General features: G+C 43.1%; 1 protein-coding gene across 2 annotated transcripts in view; it reads left to right on the top strand.

The window, feature by feature from the left end:
• The window catches only part of SFXN2 (sideroflexin 2), a 35,329-nt gene that overhangs the window by 12,035 nt on the left and 5,150 nt on the right, over positions 1-18,144 (top strand). For both annotated transcript variants that reach the window (XM_026704688.2, XM_026704689.2), the window contains 7 exons: positions 1,589-1,664; positions 2,367-2,452; positions 4,898-4,958; positions 8,920-8,986; positions 10,086-10,135; positions 11,061-11,110; positions 17,756-17,803. In XM_026704688.2, coding sequence (XP_026560473.1) covers positions 1,589-1,664; positions 2,367-2,452; positions 4,898-4,958; positions 8,920-8,986; positions 10,086-10,135; positions 11,061-11,110; positions 17,756-17,803 — 438 coding nt within the window. The remainder of the gene's footprint in view (positions 1-1,588; positions 1,665-2,366; positions 2,453-4,897; positions 4,959-8,919; positions 8,987-10,085; positions 10,136-11,060; positions 11,111-17,755; positions 17,804-18,144) is intronic.

The following is an 18,144-nucleotide window of genomic DNA, read 5'->3' as shown; positions in this document are numbered from 1 at the left end:
CTGAACCTTTAAATGGTCTCTCAGTCTGGTTCAGTAGGAATCACAATAATGGGAAAGACTGCTGACCTGACAGTTGTGCAGAAAACCATCATTGACACCCTCCATAAGGAGGGAAAGCCTCAAAAGGTAATTGCAAAAGAAGTTGGATGTTCCCAAAGTGCTGTATCAAAGCACATTAATAGAAAATTATGTGGAAGGGAAAAGTGTGGAAGAAAAAGGTGCAAAAGCAGCAGGGATGACTGCAGCCTGGAGAGGATTGTCAGGAAATGCCATTCAAAAGTGTTGGGGACTTTCATAAGGAGTGGATTGAGGCTGGAGTCAGTGCATCAAGAGCCACCACACACAGACGGATCCTGGACATGGGCTTCAAATGTTGTATTCCTCTTGTCAAGCCTTTCCTGAACAACAAGCAACACCAGAAGCATCTTACCTGGGCTAAAGAAAAACAGAACTGGTCTGCAAGTCCTCTTGCAGTGGTCCAAAGTCCTCTTTTCTGATGAGAGCAACTTTTGCATCTCATTTGGAAACCAAGGACCCAGAGTCTGGAGAAAGAATGGAGAGGCACACACTGCAAGATGCTTGAAGTCCAATGTGAAGTTTCCACAGTCTGTGTTGATTTGGGGAGCCATGTCATCTGCTGGTGTTGGTCCACTGTGCTTCATTAAGTCCAGGGTCAACACAGCCGTCTACCAGGAGATTTTGGAGCACTTCATGCTTCCTTCCTCAGACGAGCTTTATGGGGATGCTGACTTCATTTACCAGCAGGACTTGGCACCTGCCCACACTGCCAAAAGCACCAAAACCTGGTTCAATGACCGTAAGATTACTGTGCTTGATTGGCCAGCAAACTCGCCTGACCTGAACCACATAGAGAATCTATGGGGCATTGCCAAGAGAAAGTTGAGAGACATGAGACCGAACAATGCAGAAGAGCTGAAGGCTGCTATTGAAGCATCCTGGTCTTCCATAACATCTCAGCAGTGCCACAGGCTGATAGCTTCCATGCCACGCCGCATTGAGGCAGTAATTTCTGTAAAAGGGGCCCAAACCAAGTACTGAGTACATATGCATGCTTATACTTTCAGAGGTCCAATATTGTTCTATGTACAATCCTTGTTTTATTGATTGCATGTAATATTCTAATTTTCTGAGATTGTGGATTTGGGGTTTTCGTGAGCTGTAAGCCATAATCATCTCAATTATGACACATCATGGCTTGAACTATCTTGCTTTGCATGTAATGAGTCTATTTCATATATTAGTTTCACCTTTTAAGTTGCATTACTGAAATAAATGAACTTTTGCACGATATTCTAATTTTCCAGTTTCACCTGTAGAGGTATAAAATGTGTATGTATCTCTTTATATCATAGATCTTTCATGAGAAGCCACAAATCCATAAAGAAAAAGTTTTCACAAAGCTCATTCTTGTTTAAGGATGGAGTATAATCACAATATGGAGTATATTGTGATTAAATTTGCCTTTAAAAATGCATGTGAATGATAGGACTCTTTATTACACAACTGCAGTTTTAAAATGACTAATGCCACAACTCTTATTATTTTATATCCCCTTTGGATAATTCAGGCAAATAGGAGTGGCTTATTTCACCGCTACCAGCACTGCCTTGGCAACTGCTGTGGGACTCAATCTTTACACTAAGGTACAACTCTAAAATGCTACTAATTTTAACCACAAGGGGGAAGCTGGCCCAAGAATGAGACAAGGCATCATAACTGGCCTCTTCTTGTAGGAACTTAGACCTGTAAGGACCATAATTGTTTTCTTCAAAAGCCCTGAGTCTTCTAATGTGGAGGAGTGGAATATCTTTTCTCTCTAAATGTTTTTTTCCCCCTTTGGGCTGTAAAATATATCTTTCTTCCACACTTCACCACTGCAAAGATTGTAAGCACAATGCACTTTTTATGCTAAGGGCCACCCTTGTCAATTGAGTGGCATGTCAGGGGTTAGACTCAAGGATAGTAACAACCTTGAAAAGGCATCTAAATTTAATTTTATTTAACTTGCATTTTCACTGAATTTAATTAAACACAATTAAAAATTTTCTCTGATGTAGGTACTAATTTTCTCCTTTAAAAAGGCACAGTTTGTTGAAGACTTTTATTGTTAGGGTTCTGGAGGGCTAAACTATGAAACTGAGGGAATACATGTATTCTTGTATCCTTGGAACTGCAGGTTGCACACTTTTGTTCTAAGAGACAAATTCATTGTGGGATTACAAGAATTTATGTCAGTGCAATAGAAGCCCATTGCCCATGGCTTCCATAGTATTGCTACTCAGTTATTTTTCCTTTTCTTGTAAAGATTAATCCTGCTTCTTATTGCTTTATCTTCCTCCATACAGAGAGCACCATCCCTTGTGGCACGCTGGGTCCCATTCGCAGCAGTAGCTTCTGCCAACTGTGTGAATATCCCCTTGATGAGGCAACAGTAAGTCTCTTGATGAAATCCCAACAGAAGAGGGAGGTGGATGAAAGAATAACATGATGAAGGAGGGTTTTTCTTGAATATAATGCACAGAAGTCAGCTTTGGTTTACTAAGAGTGACTCCTTTAATATAAGAATAAAAGCATTTGCTTGGGGATGGGAATAGCTGTATTTTCTTCCTGCCTTTCAAAATTACCACTGATATCAGAAACAGGTAGCCAGACAACTTTTTTTTACAGAGAGAAATTGTTCCATTGCCTTCATGAAATTTGCTTCTACATCATTGGTCACTACTGTCTCCATCTCAGTCACTAGTTTTGGGCCATTAAGACCATTAAATGGACAAATGTGGATCATTAAAACCAAAGCAAGGGTTGTGTGTGCTAAACAAACAAGCAAAAGATATATGTTGCCTTTAATTAGTCCTCTAATTAGCATGTACCCAATATCCTCACAGTCTACAGTACTGTATGGCACATCCAAATGCCAGGAACCAATATTCTTGTACAGAGAAGTTAGACCACAGACCACTACATTATTTGTTGCTTTTACACTTTATTTCTTGTCTTATATGTTTGGCTTTTTTAAAAAATATTAGAATACTACTTGCACTCATTGCTTGACTTGACAATGACAATTAATGATTTGACCTAATATTCCAGTCAAAAATGGCATCTATGCAACTCTCCCTATTTTTCCTATAAACTTATTTCCTAAGAGAAGGAAATAAACTTTGAAAATTTTATAATCCCACTACCAATCTGTACTACAGTATCTTTTCTCAATCCTAGCTAGTTGTTGCACCTTCCTCTTGCAAACTGAATTAGATTTACCAACTACATATGCAGTATATGCATATAGTTAACTATATCAATAGAAGCGACCAACTAAATATTTATATCATATACTAGCCACTAAAAAGGGCACACTTGTATTGTGTCTATGTGCCTAAAGTGCAGATGCATTCTCAAAAGTAGGTTAAAGACACAAAAAAGGTTAAGCTATATGATAAATACAGTCCTATTATCATTTTAACCTCTGCCTCCAAAATCGTTTTTGACACAAAAACAGACTTTAGATCCTGTATACTGTCTGTGTCATATAGTCCTCTTGCTTTCTATTTCCTTCTTTCCATTTTTATCCCTCTTTTCAATTTGTAACTTGATTTTATCACTACTTTCATTCTTCTTGCCTTCTGGTTCCCTTACCTCACCAGCATAGAAGGACAGGCACTGGATCAAAGTAGTAAATTAAATAATTTTCTCTGTCCTCAGTGACACCAACCCCAATTGGGCCACTATTTTTTCTTCACCAAAGCCAGAGTGTGATGCTTCCTGGACTCTGGTGGCAGCTGGAAAAACTTCAGAAATGTCATTCATGGCTATGTTGTCCCTTTGCCCAGGGCTGAATTAATTGCTATGGAGAATGATTGAATCAGTCAATTGTGATCCAAATAAAAACAGCATATCTGTTGTTCTTTCCCTGGCTATTATATGATAATTTGCTCCCAGTCTGATGAAGTTTTGCTTACAGAAGGTGCTGTACTGTCAACATTTTGTTGATGTCATCTTTACCTGTACAGCTGCAATTCATTAAAATTCCATGACATCACAGTCATTTAGCCAATGGCTTCAGGAGGAGTATTTGTAGGGAACTGGCTACAGCCCAGATTTTGCCTCTTGTATAATCTGTAAGATAAGATAAAGACTGGGTCACTTTGCTAATTAGGGCATAAGTGATTTTGGGACAAATGGAAAAATCTATACTGCTAGATTGAATTGTCACCAATCTTTTTATAATTTTACGATAATCTGTACTTACTTTTTTTAATAGAAGTCTTAAAGTTGCCAAGTTTGGAGACCTCTGGGATAGGATCTGAGAGTCTGAGGAATATTTGGAAAATATTATACAGAACAGCACATTTTTGCAGCTTGCTGTGGTTTAAACTTATTCATTCCTGAACTATTTGTGCCTCCATTGATAAATTCCATAATGGATTTATATTAATGGATAATTTATTTAAAAAAGCATTTGTCACCTTATTCAGGTTTTATTTTGACATTCAAGTTACTATTTGGAGTTGCTGAGTATATATAAATCCTCAAAATGTTTGTTGATATTAGGAATAGGATTCTCTAGGAGGCAGCAATGCACCATCATTGGTGTCAGATACTCAGTATCTCAAGTGGGTGGACTTTTTTCACAATGTAATTGTTGATTTAAACTGAATATAACAGTGCTCCTACAGCATTTTTAAAAAGGACAAGGCAGCTGGTTGACTTAGGACAAGCCACTCTTTCCCAGCCCTCTTCATCTCATAGATAAGTTGTGATGGTGAGAAAAGGAGTGGTTGCATGTAGTATGCTTCCTTGAGTAGTACAACCCTCCCCTCAAACATCTAGCTGGTTGATCTTAATGTCTAAGGTCATATGTTTGTGTCTGCATTAGGGAACTTATTAATGGGATCACAGTGACAGACGAAAATGACAATACTCTGGGAAAGTCCAGGGTAAGTACCGTTACCTTGGGTATTTGAAATCCAAGAATTGATTTATTATTATTCTTTTTATAAACAGGAACATTTAGAGTCATCTTCTCTACAGTATGTGTCTGACTGCCTAAGGAGAGCCTTGTCTGCTAATATATCAGGTGGCAGCAAATGTTTATCTACTGAGATGGGTTTTGTTTGTTTGTTTTTGGTCTCCCATAAACTCACATGATTTCAGATAAAGAGGTAGATGGTAAAATCAACATTTCTTAAAGAAAGAGCAGCTTAGAGTTGTTGAATGGTCCAATATAGACTTCTGCAACCTAATGCCCTTCCAGTTAGTGGGAATGCTAAGAATTGTGATTAAGGAATGTGGGATTACAGTAGATGTAGCAGCATACAAATATGTCTGTTAAATTCCCAGAATTTTCAGAATGAGCATTCTGGCTAGCACTTTCTAGAAGTCATATATCTGGACATTCCTTAGGTAGGGAAACACTGCTTCAGAGCCATTAAAGGTTTAAGACAGCAACTTACTTCTATCTTACTCAAGATAGAAGTTAAAAAGAATTAGGATAATAATGAATTTTTGGCGTTCTTGAAATATCTTGACTATCCGTGGTGAATATCTACCATTAGCATGTACTACTTCCCCAAACACAGTTTTGAGAGCTCTTCATTATGTCCCTTTGACAAAAAAATATTACCACCACTACCACTCAAAAAAGCAAATTTCATATGCTTTGTAGATTCCTTAACGTTCTTTGGGATGCTTTAATATTCCTACTTTGTTACCAGTATTCCAAGTAACTTATCTCTCTATATTGGGAGTTCTTAAACTTTAGTACATAACCTTCTGACAAGCTATTTTAGAGAAGTTATATCTAGTATTATTATTTATTGTTTATTTATACAGTGGCATCAGTTTTCATGGCATTTTACCGATAACCAGAGGACAGGTCCCTGCTCACAGGAATTTACAATATAAAGTTTGACACAAGGGAGATAACAGAGAAAGTGGAGGCAGGGATAAAACAGGGTAAGATGTGTAATTCATAATGCAAAATTGTTAGCTTATTTATGTTTTGTTAGTTTTTTTAGTTGTTGGAACTAGAACTCTTAGAAAGATCAAAATTGCTAATGCTGTTATGAAGCAGTCTGTTTTGTTGTTATACTTCCTACCATTCTTCTGTCCAGTAAAGCAAAACTATGCTTAGACTAAAATAATGGTAAAATAAAAGTTGGTAATGGATAAAATATTATAATAAAGTTATTATTTAATACCATAATTAAAAGCATTACTCAATTGATGGCCACAGCAACTGATATAAAAGCAGCACGGGACAATCAAATCCTTGCTTTTCCCTCTTTTTCTAAAATACATTTTGGCTGTTTTGGTGTTCTGTATTTCCTTTTGTAATATTGCTTTATAATCAAATACTGGTTTTATAAATTTTAATTAAAAATTAAGGAATGTGTCATGATTACTTCTAGAAAGTCAGTTCCATACATATAGGATAGGGAGAAAAGGCAGAGTTCTTGTTGGGAGCAATCAGTTGTCAGACAATTTAGGATGATGCAGCCAAATGTGATGATTTTTAGAGTAGAAAATTAAGATAGTTACAGTGGTGGAAACCCATAGAGGAGTAGCAGACCTGTTGCAATATTCCTTCTTTTCTTGCTTTTACAGACACACATTTTTCTTTTCTTTTCTTTTTAAGTCACACCCTGCTATTTATTCCTCTTACATTCAAAGTAAGAGTTATCTATCAGAGGCCCCCATGGATATTAAGTTCAGCCACTCAGCAAGCCTCCAGGTCAACTGATGTTTTCATATAATGTTGCAAATAAATCTATTTCAGTCGTAACTGCTGATGTTGCGTCTGGCCTGTCTCAGATACAAGTAGGTTTAAAACCCTTCCTTTAAACTCTTGACTCGTATTGTAAAAACCCATCCTCCTTTATGCCAAAACCAAAGTAATGGTCTTTCCAGAGAGGTTTGCAAGCTGTAGGTATTATTGGAAAGATAATGACATTTTTGAACACAGTTTAAAATCTATATTTCGCTGGGAACAGAGATGGTAACTATATTTGCCTCACTACAAATATTTTTAGCATAGGCTTACATTTAGCTTGAAGGTTTGTAATTATAATGTTCCAAGCCTCCAGAAAAAAACACAATCTAAATTTCTAAGAGTTTTTCTGAGTGATTCTCTTTGTTGAATCTGGAATTTAGATTAGGTTCTCTAAATCAGGGGTGTCAAACTCAAGGCCCGCGGGCCAAATCCAGCCTGCGGGGTGCTTAGTTGTGGCCTGTGAGGCTGGCTTAGAAATGTCAAAGGACCAGCCTGCAGTACTTCTGCTGGCCAAAATGGGCCATAGGGGCCCCCCCTGAGGCCTCGCCCACATCCCATTTTCAGCCTGCAGTGTGTTGCAGGAGGCCGTGGAGACAGAAAACAGGCCATGGGGGTGTCACATGAGGCCCCCCGCAGCCTGTCAGCCGGCAGGGTGCTGCAGGTGTCCGTTCCATCTCCCCACTCCTACCCCTGCCGGCCCGCAGAGGACAACTGCAATGCTGATCCAGCCCTCAAAAGAAATCCAGTTTGACACTTCTGCTCTAAATACTCACGTGCAGCTCCATTGTTGAAAATTCTGGCTAAAGTTTATTTTTTACTTAGAGTTCCCTTGCCTCTTTAGTCCTTTTGGATAGCGTTCTATTGTCCTGGAGGAAAAGCATTGAAGTGGATCTTACATATTGTAAACTGTAAGCCCCATGTTTGATTGCTTGACCTTACTGAAAGAACTAAAATTGAATTGATGCAAGATGTATTCAATACTGATAGTTAAAAATGCAGGTAGTCCTCGACTTATGACCACAATTGGGCAAGCATTTCTGTTGCTAAGAGAGACATCTGTTAAGTGAGTTTTGCTCCATTTTACGATCTTTTTTGCCACAGTTGTTCAGTGAATCACTGCAGTTGTTAAATTAGTAACCTGGTTCTTAAGTGAACCAGGCTTCCCCACTGACTGTACTTGTTAGAAGGTCACAGAAGGTGATTGCATGAATCTGGGACATTGCAACTGTCATAAATATGAGTCAGTTGCCAACCATCTGAATTTTGAGAAATATGCAAGAGTATCTCTGCCTTGCTTGGTGGGAGAAATGGAAATGATTATGTATGTATTGCTGCGCTCCCTATCTTGTATAGATTGAAGCATAGATATTATAATGTTCTTTTTATGTAATTGCTTTAGTAGCCAGATGAAGAAAAGATTCTCCTCAATAGCAGATTTGTCCTTAAGGAAGCCTGGAGTGGAGCTTATTGTTTTAGGCTTTAATTCTTCTTTCTTTTCTGCAAATTGTTTGAAATGGTTGGATTTGGGTGGCATCCATACTGAATGAATAAATATGTTAAAAAAAAGTTTAACTGTTTGAGAATTTTCTTTTACTGCCTTTTGATTGCTTTCCTAGTAATATGTAACTAACCAATCTTTGACCACAAATAAAATTCATATTGAAACTTATTTAATATCTTCTTGGAAAAATGTATATATTGTCTTGGTTAACAGGAATATTTGCATTTAAAGGAGTGATCCCATATTGTTCCATTATTTTTGGATTATATGAATGCATTGTTAATTTAAAAATTAACAAACAAATCCTGCCTGCCCTTTTTTACACGTAGCTGTGAACTAGATCAAGATGTTCTACTCTTTGAATGCTTTTTTAAACAAAAATATGTGTGTCTTTAATACATTGTAATTTTAAATGCAGTTGAATACTTTTGAACTACTCCTGGCAAACAGGAGATATCATTGGTATAATAAAGATTCCTAGTTAGCATTTTGTCCAGTGTTGAGATAAGGCCTGGGGAAATTGCCATTTAGGAGTGTCCCACTAGTATTGCCCTGCTTCTGAGGCTGGATTTTCTGCAATGAATACTGTGTCATTGTTGCTTGTTTGTTTATTTGTTTGTTTTAGAGAGCTGCAATCAAGGGGATAACTCAGGTGGTGGTTTCCCGCATTGTTATGGCTGCTCCTGGCATGAGTAAGTGCTAAATATTTCTCTTTTGTTGGACTGCAATTTGGCATGTTAATTTAGAGGTCGGCATCAGAACATAAGTATCCAGTTCAAACTCTTAATAGAAAATGATGAAATGTGCATCACGATATCAGAATATTACGTTCAGCATTTCATTATTTCATGTGATTGATATCGTGATGTACATTTCATCATTCACTCTCCTTGCATTGTCCTCTAGTGCAACATCCTGCAACTTGGTGACCTCCAGAAGAACTCCGAGCCAAGTTGATTGCTGCTATGTTGGTTGGGAAGCCTGGGAATTCACATAGGGGACTCTCCATTGGTGAAGGCTGTTCTGGTGGGTTGTGCTGAAGAGCTCTAGAAATTATATTTAGGGTTGGCTCTCATTCATTATGATGTTTACAAGCTAGTAAGGGTTCATTAGTCAGATCTTGCTCCACATTAAAATCATAATTACTTCGCCAATTGTACCATTCAAGGTGATGGCTAACATTCTATTACTTTCAGTCAATGGGGATGATTAGGGCTTTAATCTACCCATTTAAAGATGTCAGATTAAGGAATTTCTAAACTGTAGCATTAATTTATTTAGGTTGTTATGGTTCAGATTTAAAAATTCAGAGCAAAATCTATTTACAGTATCTTAACTCTCTGTATGGGTGGATATGTGCATGGCAAAGTCCAGTAGGATGCCGACATAATTCATGAAAAAATGAAAGGAAGTTTGTTAAAAACACTTAGCTTCAAGTGTGATAAGCATTTGACCATGTATTGATTATAAACTTTTTAAAATGCTATTATGAGCCATAGTACAAACATTCACAGGTGTGATCAAAGCTGTTATTGAATGATATGTTCTATTTTCTTGGGAAATAAGCTACCAGATTTTATGTAACACCACATCTACATACTGCATTTTGTTCCCCTAAATAAGGATACATTAAGATTATTAAGTATTATCTCAGAACATGGGAAGAAAGTGTTCATAACTCATAGAATGATTAGTAGTGGCCCAATCCAGTGCATCTTATCCATTACATCACTGAGTGGAGATGTGGGACAGACTTGATTCAATGAAAATAAAATCATTTTTTCTTTTTAGTTTTATTGCCTATTATCATGGAGGCATTAGAGAAATATCCATTCATGAAGGTAAGCTACTCAGGAAATGGAATGAATTGCAGTAGTTTACTCTTGCTTAAATAATAAGTCAGAAATTTTAGATAGTTATGCAGATGACTAGATAGCTACCAGAAGGTCTATGTATTCCTCACTTTGGCAATATGTTACATTTGTTAAAGGTTTGAAATAGATCATCTGCACATAACTCAGTACCAAATCTACTGCTACCAGCAGAAACAAGAAAAACAAGGCAAGCCTCCAATAGAAAACAAAGCAATTGGAGCAAGTTATTTTTACTTTTTGGTTGGTTTTATTATTTTTTTAACTCGGTTTTAATTATAAGTTCTCCAGGGTCATGTATATGAAATAGTCTATATGTTTATTATATAAATAAATCACATACATTATTTATTGTTATTATGATTTTTTAAAAAGTCATTATGGAAAGTCCCAAAAAGCATCTAGTTGGTACTGTTCAAAATTATGTAGAATATCAGCAAAAGCTTGTTTGTTATACTTGCATACCACAGTAAGCCATACTGTGGCTGATACAGTTAGGCTAAGCATGCTATCAGAATTAATATAATGGTCATTTATTCAAAAAATTACAAAATTCATAATAAAAACTAAAACAAACCAAAACTCTGCCCTTGCTTGAATTCAGCCTTTTTGTCCCATTCAATTCTTCAAAGCTTCTAGATACCAGGTCAGGATGTTGATAGCTTCTCCTAATATTGTTTAAGAATATCAGCATATTGCTAACACTGAACCCTAAACTGGCAGAGGCTTGTTGTAGATCTGTATTGATCTAATCAACTTTTTGTGCTCTTGGTTCTCAAAATAAAAGAGATTTGTATTGTTAGTTCTCTTTATGATCTCACCCCTAATTCTAGGAACTGAAAGTTTGAATCCTTACTTTCTTGGCATCATCTCACCCATATTGTTTTCTTGGCAGAAAATCCAGGTTCTCCATGCTCCCTTGCAAACAGTTCTTGTTGGAGGGTTGTAAGTATTCTGTATCTTGCATTACTTTCAGAAGCCAGTATCATATGAGAGAATGCTTCAGATCTGTATTTCCTGGTGATTTATGAAAAGGCACCCATTCTCCTTAGAGCTGCTCGGATCATCCAGAGAGTGGGAGGTGCTTCAGTCTGCGTCGTTGTAGGCTGAGCTTAATTACTGAGGAATGCTCCGCCTTCCATCACGTGGCTCCGTTGCCGGCATTCCCCAGTTTTTTGCTCAGCCTCGTGCAGAGTAGGCAGTGTTTTCAGTTCTCTTGGCCGTCTCAAGAAAACTTTCTTCTTATCAGGTTGTATTGATTTATTCCTTTCTTAGCCCTGTGCAGGAGGATATTCTATGGCTTAGAGGTTAAGCATCCACCTAATAAGCATGTAATCTGGGTTCAGTTCCCAGATGGGCAGGGCTAACTGATCAGACCTAAATAGCTTGAAATAGAGCTATAGGTTATACATAAATTTAACTTGATTTTTCAACTCCCATTCTCCTGGGAAGTCTCCTAGTCCCAGGCGCCTAGGGAAGGCTAGCTAACTTTCTAGCCACCCCTCCTCCTTATTGCCTAACAGACCTTTCTCATTCAAAGGTTTAAATGTTCCTGTTATTGACTCTTCCTCCTTGTCCTCCCCCTGGGATCCTTGGATTGCCCCTGGGGAGAATTTTGGCCGCTGTTTAGGAGCCCTGTAAGTCCTCATAGCAGGCAGCCACCATTTAAGCGCCGCCCCATGGTAGGCGCCAATTCCTTATCTTTCCGATCGCTACAGCGCCTGTTTTCAAGCTGCAGAGCCTGCTGGCCTTAACTGATTTATTGACTTGGTGCTTGGAGGCTAGTTCGCTGCCTCCGTTGGAATCTCGCCCAGCCTTGTCAAAGCTAGGCTGTTGTTTTCGTGCAGCTCCTTGGCCGATCAAGATCGTGGGAGGATTTGATCTTTCCTCCCTTTCCCTAGCCTCTGCGCAACTAGGTTTCTGTTCAGACTCAGGGAGCACGTTCATTGCCCCCAGGGGAGAAAGACAGCGGGTGGTTTGAGAGCGTCTTGGCGCTAACCCCCCCAGATCCTCTCCTTGGAATCTTCCTGCCGATTTCCACGCCGTCTTCGTTAGCGGCTTGAATTTAAGCGCTCCAAAGCGCCGCTGGTTTTCCCCCACCCGAACGCCGATCATCTCAGGAAGGGGCGTACTCTTCCTCACGGTCCCTTCTCGGCATTCTAAGCTCGCCGGAGGGGCCCGATTCCGCCCTGAGCAGCCCCGACATTCAGCAAGTAGGCGGCCGTCTCCTGGGCGCCGCCTCGCAGTCGGGCGCCATCGCAAATTTTCTCTGCTGCGAGTGTTCTCCTGCTCTCCACACAGGCCTTAACAGCCTGTACAGAGCCTCTCTCCTAAACTTCTGTTGGCAATCCGCAGCCGCGCTCAGGGCGAAGCAATGCAGCACCTTCTTCCCCTCCGGTTTGTGTCTGGGAGTTCAGCTGCTGGAGGCCTTATCTTTCCAACCCAGTGTGTTTGGCCTCAGGCTCATTTGACTGATTGGATAAATAAGACACTTGGGTTGATTCCTTATTGGACCAGGATCCAGACTTATGCATCAAGCATTTTCAAAGAGTTAAAAATAAAAATAAAGGAATAAATAGAAGGAGAGCCAATAATCAATCACGTATACAAGACTTATTCATACGTATGTATATATAAGTGAATAAAGGAATTTAATATATATATATTAATAATAATGATGATGATGATGATGATGATGATATTTATATTCACCGCCTTTCTGCGGTATATCAAATTCCAAAAGGGGGCGCGGGCCAGCTGATAAGGGTACCCGGACTCACTGCAGGCCGAACCCTAGGCGAGCCAACCGCCTCTGGTATTCTCTCATATGATTATTCTTCGTAAAGTGGCAGATGATAATTCCTTCAATGGCCCTTCTCTGAAGGCCAACTCTAAGTCTTACCATTGCGCAGTCAGGCTAAGGAAACTCAATAATAGTGGTACAGTCTCTCCTGCCATCAGGGGGTTGGACTAGATGACCTCCAAGGTCCCTTCCAATCTGTTTCCCACTGGGCCCTTTCTCAGGTGGCCTAGAGATGGAGCTCCGGCCTCCCAATCAGAGGTTGTTAGGTCAATCCCAGGGAAAGGCTAATATTTGGAATAGACTCTCCTGTTGCAGCTGGGGGTTGGACTAGATGACCTACAGGTCCCTTACAGTTGATTACCCCTGAACTCACCCGAGCTCTCCTGATACCGGAAGCTAAACGGGTTAGACCTGGTTGATACTGGGATGGCAGTCCATCTGGGAGTATTGGGTGCTATAGCGGAGACGCCTTGAGGTGTCATAGCAATCGGAGAAGGAACTTGACGGGCTAGCCAGTGGGTCCCTCCTGGTGACCCCAGCCCTGCCACCCTCCGCTCCTCCTACTCTACTCACCCCTCCCCAGATTTCTTTCCTTCTCCAGGCGCAGTTCACCCCAGGGGCGTCAGGACCACGGGTCAATGACCAGACGGACAGCAGGAGGAGGCTGCCACAGTCGGATTTCACAACAAACCAGGTCATGGATGGAGCTGACTTCCCGCCAGAGGACCGCAAAAGGTCTCCAACAGTTGTCCAGACGGATTCTTCCTGAGGGCTCCCGATCATGAGTATCTATCAATCAGGTCCCGGCCTAGGTCGGCTTCTACCACGGTCAGGTATCTTCTCAGAGGGACAGCCCTCTTCCAAAGGGAGCAGGAGGAGGAGAAATCCGTTTGGGGTCAACTCATTTCAGCGAACCCCTATCAGGGACGGAGCCATGGGGGTGATGCTCAGGATAAGGACCCCCAATCAAAGGGAAAGGTCCCTTACCATCCCTCCTTGGGGGCTTGTTCAAGCCGCATATTATGGTCTGCTTCGCCTTAAGGCCAAGCCATCTCCGGCCTGTGCTCTTACTCTCCCTCTGTCCTCCCTTCCTCGGCGGGGAGCCCAGGGGATGCCATTCCCAAGCAGCCCAGGGTGGAAGCTAATGTCATTCCGGCCCGCGCATTGCCTCCGATCCGGGATCAAGGCAGCTGATCTCTACAGGCCCCCCACTCGCCCGGGCAACAGGTCTTTACCCCAACCTCGGCTCAGACTGCTCCACCGATTTAATCCCTCGAGGTTGACGAGCCCTGTTGGCTCCGCATCCTCCTCCTCCGCTAATGATTCTCCGGAGGCTCGGAAACCCAAAGATAAGAGGGCCGAACTAACCTTATGCCAGGCTCCCTAAGCCTACTCTTGGGCAGCCCTTTCTCAGGTGGCCTAGAGGTGGAGCACGTGCCTCCCAATCAGGAGGTTGTGAGTTCGATCCCAGGTAAAGGCTAATATTTGGAGTAGACTCTCCTGTAACCAGATCGGCTTCGGCCGCCTCCTTTCCTCCAGGCCCCCATCCCGGTGGCTTCACCAACTAAAATGGCATGCCCCCATCTCTACTCCAAGGGCACATCAGGACATCGCTATACTCACGACCGCGGCAGAATCCTTGGCCTCGCTCCCTATCATAAGGTTAAGTTCCTCTAGGACCCTAACCTCCCGGGTTACACAGTTAGATTGGTCTCGGCTCCCACCAAAGGGGACAGACTCTTCGGCACAGCCTCGGAATCTCTGCCAGCCGAGGGCTGAAGCGGGGAAAAAGTCCTCCCCCTTCAGAGGTCAGAGCCCACAACCCCTCAGCCATTTCGGAAAGTGCCTCTTGACCTTCCTCCAGTCTCTCTTCCCGACTCGGGCAGCAGGAACCGGGGGTGGCTCCTCTGGGACTCCCTCAGGGGATCATGTGGGAGGCTCTTCCGGCGCCCAGTACAGGTCCCGCTTCCCCCTCGCCCCACTGGCACCGACTCAGACCGGTCACCGACCCTTGGGTTCCTCTCCTTCCCGGCCCGGGCCTGTGTTACTATTCCGCTCGAATTCAGCGCACTCCCCCGACCTCCAGGGCCCCCACCGAGGGCCCCGCCAAGCGTGGTTTATTGGATCCCGCCATTTATCCTCTTCACAACTTTCAGGCCTCCCAACTCGTCCCACCCTCCCAACGAGGGCGGGCTGGTACTCCACCTCCCCGTGGCCTCCAATTCCTCAGGTGGATGGAGAGCAATCCTTGACCTAACACGGCTTAATCATCTCCTGACCCACCACAGTTTTCAGATGCTACCCTTCCAGTCCTCACTCCTGTTACAATTCCCGCCGATCCAAAAGATACATCCGCCCAAGAACCCTTCCAAGGTCCTCGCGCCCTAGCAGCTCTCCGCAGAACCCCCGGGCGTCTCCTCTGCCCCTGGATGACTCCTCATCCTGTCCCGCTCCAGACGCCAAACAAAGGGACACCAGAGCTACTCCGCCGCCCTTTACGACCACCTCCTCGCAAACTGACAGGGGCCATTGGTCGCCACCTAATTGCATAACCCCTTGGGGTCCGTAATCGTTCCGGTTAAAGGGAGAGGTCCCCCCCTTTTTTTTTCTCAGAAGTCCCCCTTACATCCGGAATTCGGTCAAGCGTATCCGGTGCTCAAAAAGGAGTATCTCGATTGGAAGGGCCTAAACTATTGGCCGAGGTGGTCTCGGCATTTCCATTGTTCCTGGGCCCGCTTATGCATCAGACCCCTACAGGGCTCCTGCTCCCATTCTAGGCCGGCAGAGGCCATTCGAAATTCCTGTTCCTGGTTCTGCCAGGGGTCCTCTCGTCTCTCCTCGAGCAGATCAACCCCATCATCAATGAGGGTCTTACCTTTAGGAGCTCCAACAGCTCTCACTCTCCTCAGATTACAGCCTGGCCAGAGGGGCGCCTCTCCCTCTCGCTCCTGCTCAGGGCAAATGGTCGGAGAAAGACCGGGAATGTAGGTTAGACTAGTTGGAACTCACTCCACCGTTCTGGCCCTTCATAGCTCCTTCTTCGGAGTGCGTGGGCGTCTGGTCCTTACCCCTCGGGCAGCATCATCGCCAGGCTCATGTTATCAGACAAGGGACCACACAGTCCATACGGTTTATGGGTAGCCTAACGCCCCTGCTACCGGGCGGTGTGCATTCCTCTCTGTCTCAAAGTAGAGCTCATTCCTCTTCAAGAAGACCCTCACGACCTCCAGCCTACCGATAGGGGCCTTTTTGGCATCCCTTCTCAATGCACGTCTCCCAAGATTCTCGAGACACCCTCCCAGGGGCCGAAAACTACAATACCCCGTGCCCCTGGCCCCAAGGCCTCTCTACGCATTTCCTCCACTAAGCCTAGTCACGCAGTCATTCTAGGTCTACTCCACAAAAAAAAAAAAAAAACAGCATAATTGCTTTGGGTGGCCCTCTTCTGGTCAGGTGCCCATGATTGCGGTCCTCCGCAACCTATTGGTGGCTCCTCTCGGGAAAATCCCTCCGAATGGGACCTCCCTCCTCAAGGGGCCCCTCTACATCCGGATCCCTGCGGCTCCCTAGCCGCCGGCAGGTTGAATGGAGCCGCCCGGGAAGAGAATTTCTCTGACCAGGTTAGTGATACCATCTTAGCTGCCAGTCGGTCATTAACTACCCGAACCTACAATACCACTCGGAATCCTTCCGCACGTGGGGGGCATAAGTCCCAGGTCAGCCTCTTCCAGCCTCCGTCGCTAGAGCTCTCTTGTCACAGGCCCCGCCAGGACCATCGGAATATCAGCACATCTCGCCAAGGTGAGGCTTCTTCAGCAGTTTGGGCCACCAAGGGTCCAGTCATTGGCATTTGCCAGGTCATCATCTGGGCCTACTCGTCTCCCTTCAGGAGACCTTACAGGTTTGGCACATCGCCTCGGCGGGGGCCTAGTTGGGCAGACAAGTCCTATAGCAGGTCCTCAGGACATGGAGAGGCTCATGAACCAGACGGGGTCCCTCCCGTAGGACAGCCAAGCTTTGGTATGTCCCACTCTCTGGATGATCCGAGCAGCTCTAAGGAGAATGGGCGTTGGTTCTTACCTGACACGCCATTTCTCTTCGAGCTGCGAGGATCATCCAGCCCCACCCTATTCTTTCACCGTCTGGTGGGGTCTTGTTTCGGCCAATGAACCTTAAGTCTAGTAAGATGAGAGTATGAATTTCTCTTTTCTCTCACTTTCGCAAAAACTGGGGAATGCCGGCAACGGAGCCACGTGATGGAAGGCGGAGCATTCCTCAGTAATTAAGCTCAGCCTACAACAACGCAGACTGAAGCACCTCCCACTCTCTGGATGATCCTCGCAGCTCGGATAGAAATGGCGTGTCAGGTAAGAACCAACGCCCATTTCATAAGGCATCAGGGCGGGGGGTGGTGGTTATAAAAAATATCGGATGACTACATTTTTTGCATCACAGCATTAAAATATAATATGAACACAAGCACTGTGGATGGAAAACTACGTTTGTGTATGTGATATATAATGAGTAATGGCTTAATTGCTTAATGCTTGATCAGGCAACCATGGTTAAATGCAAATTTCATCTGTAAATGTGGGAAAGAGAGATGTTTGCATTGCATGTGAGAATGGTCATTGGACTGCATTAAAATCCAGTGCATCTTGTTAGAAAGAATAATGCCAAAGACATAACTTCTGCTTGGCTGTTTTGAAGCTGAGAACTCAGTTCTGGATTCCCTATGGAGAAAAAAAATGTTGGCCTTTTTTTAATAATCTGCCTTTGCTTTGCAGCCTTGTGTTCATGGTCCCAGTCGCTTGTGCACTTTTCCCACAGAGAAGGTACCAATCTTTCTTCCTTCCTGACTGCCCTATACAATTTTGATATAATCTGAACTAGGAAGGCATGGGATAGGTCTTGGGGGTGGGGAAGCAGGACCATCACTCCATACCTGAAATAGTTATCCATAGGAATCCTTGGAATTGAGTGAGCAAACTGTGTTGTGATGCAAAATCCACCCCTTACTTATTTGTATGTGAATGTCACAACACACTTTTCATCATGTTGCTGTCATTGTGGCTAACTATAAACAGCTATGCGGTTATTAGTTTGGATATCAGGCCCATCATCCTCAACAATAGCTGTGCTGGCTCTGGATGATGAGGGGCATTCCAATGCTTCT

The sequence above is a fragment of the Pseudonaja textilis genome, chromosome 4 (genome assembly GCF_049901715.1).
Source record: "Pseudonaja textilis isolate UNSWEBS1 chromosome 4, rPseTex1.2, whole genome shotgun sequence".
NCBI lineage: Eukaryota > Metazoa > Chordata > Lepidosauria > Squamata > Elapidae > Pseudonaja > Pseudonaja textilis.
Note: the sequence above shows the minus strand (reverse complement) of the source record. Positions and strands in the feature narration are given on the sequence as shown.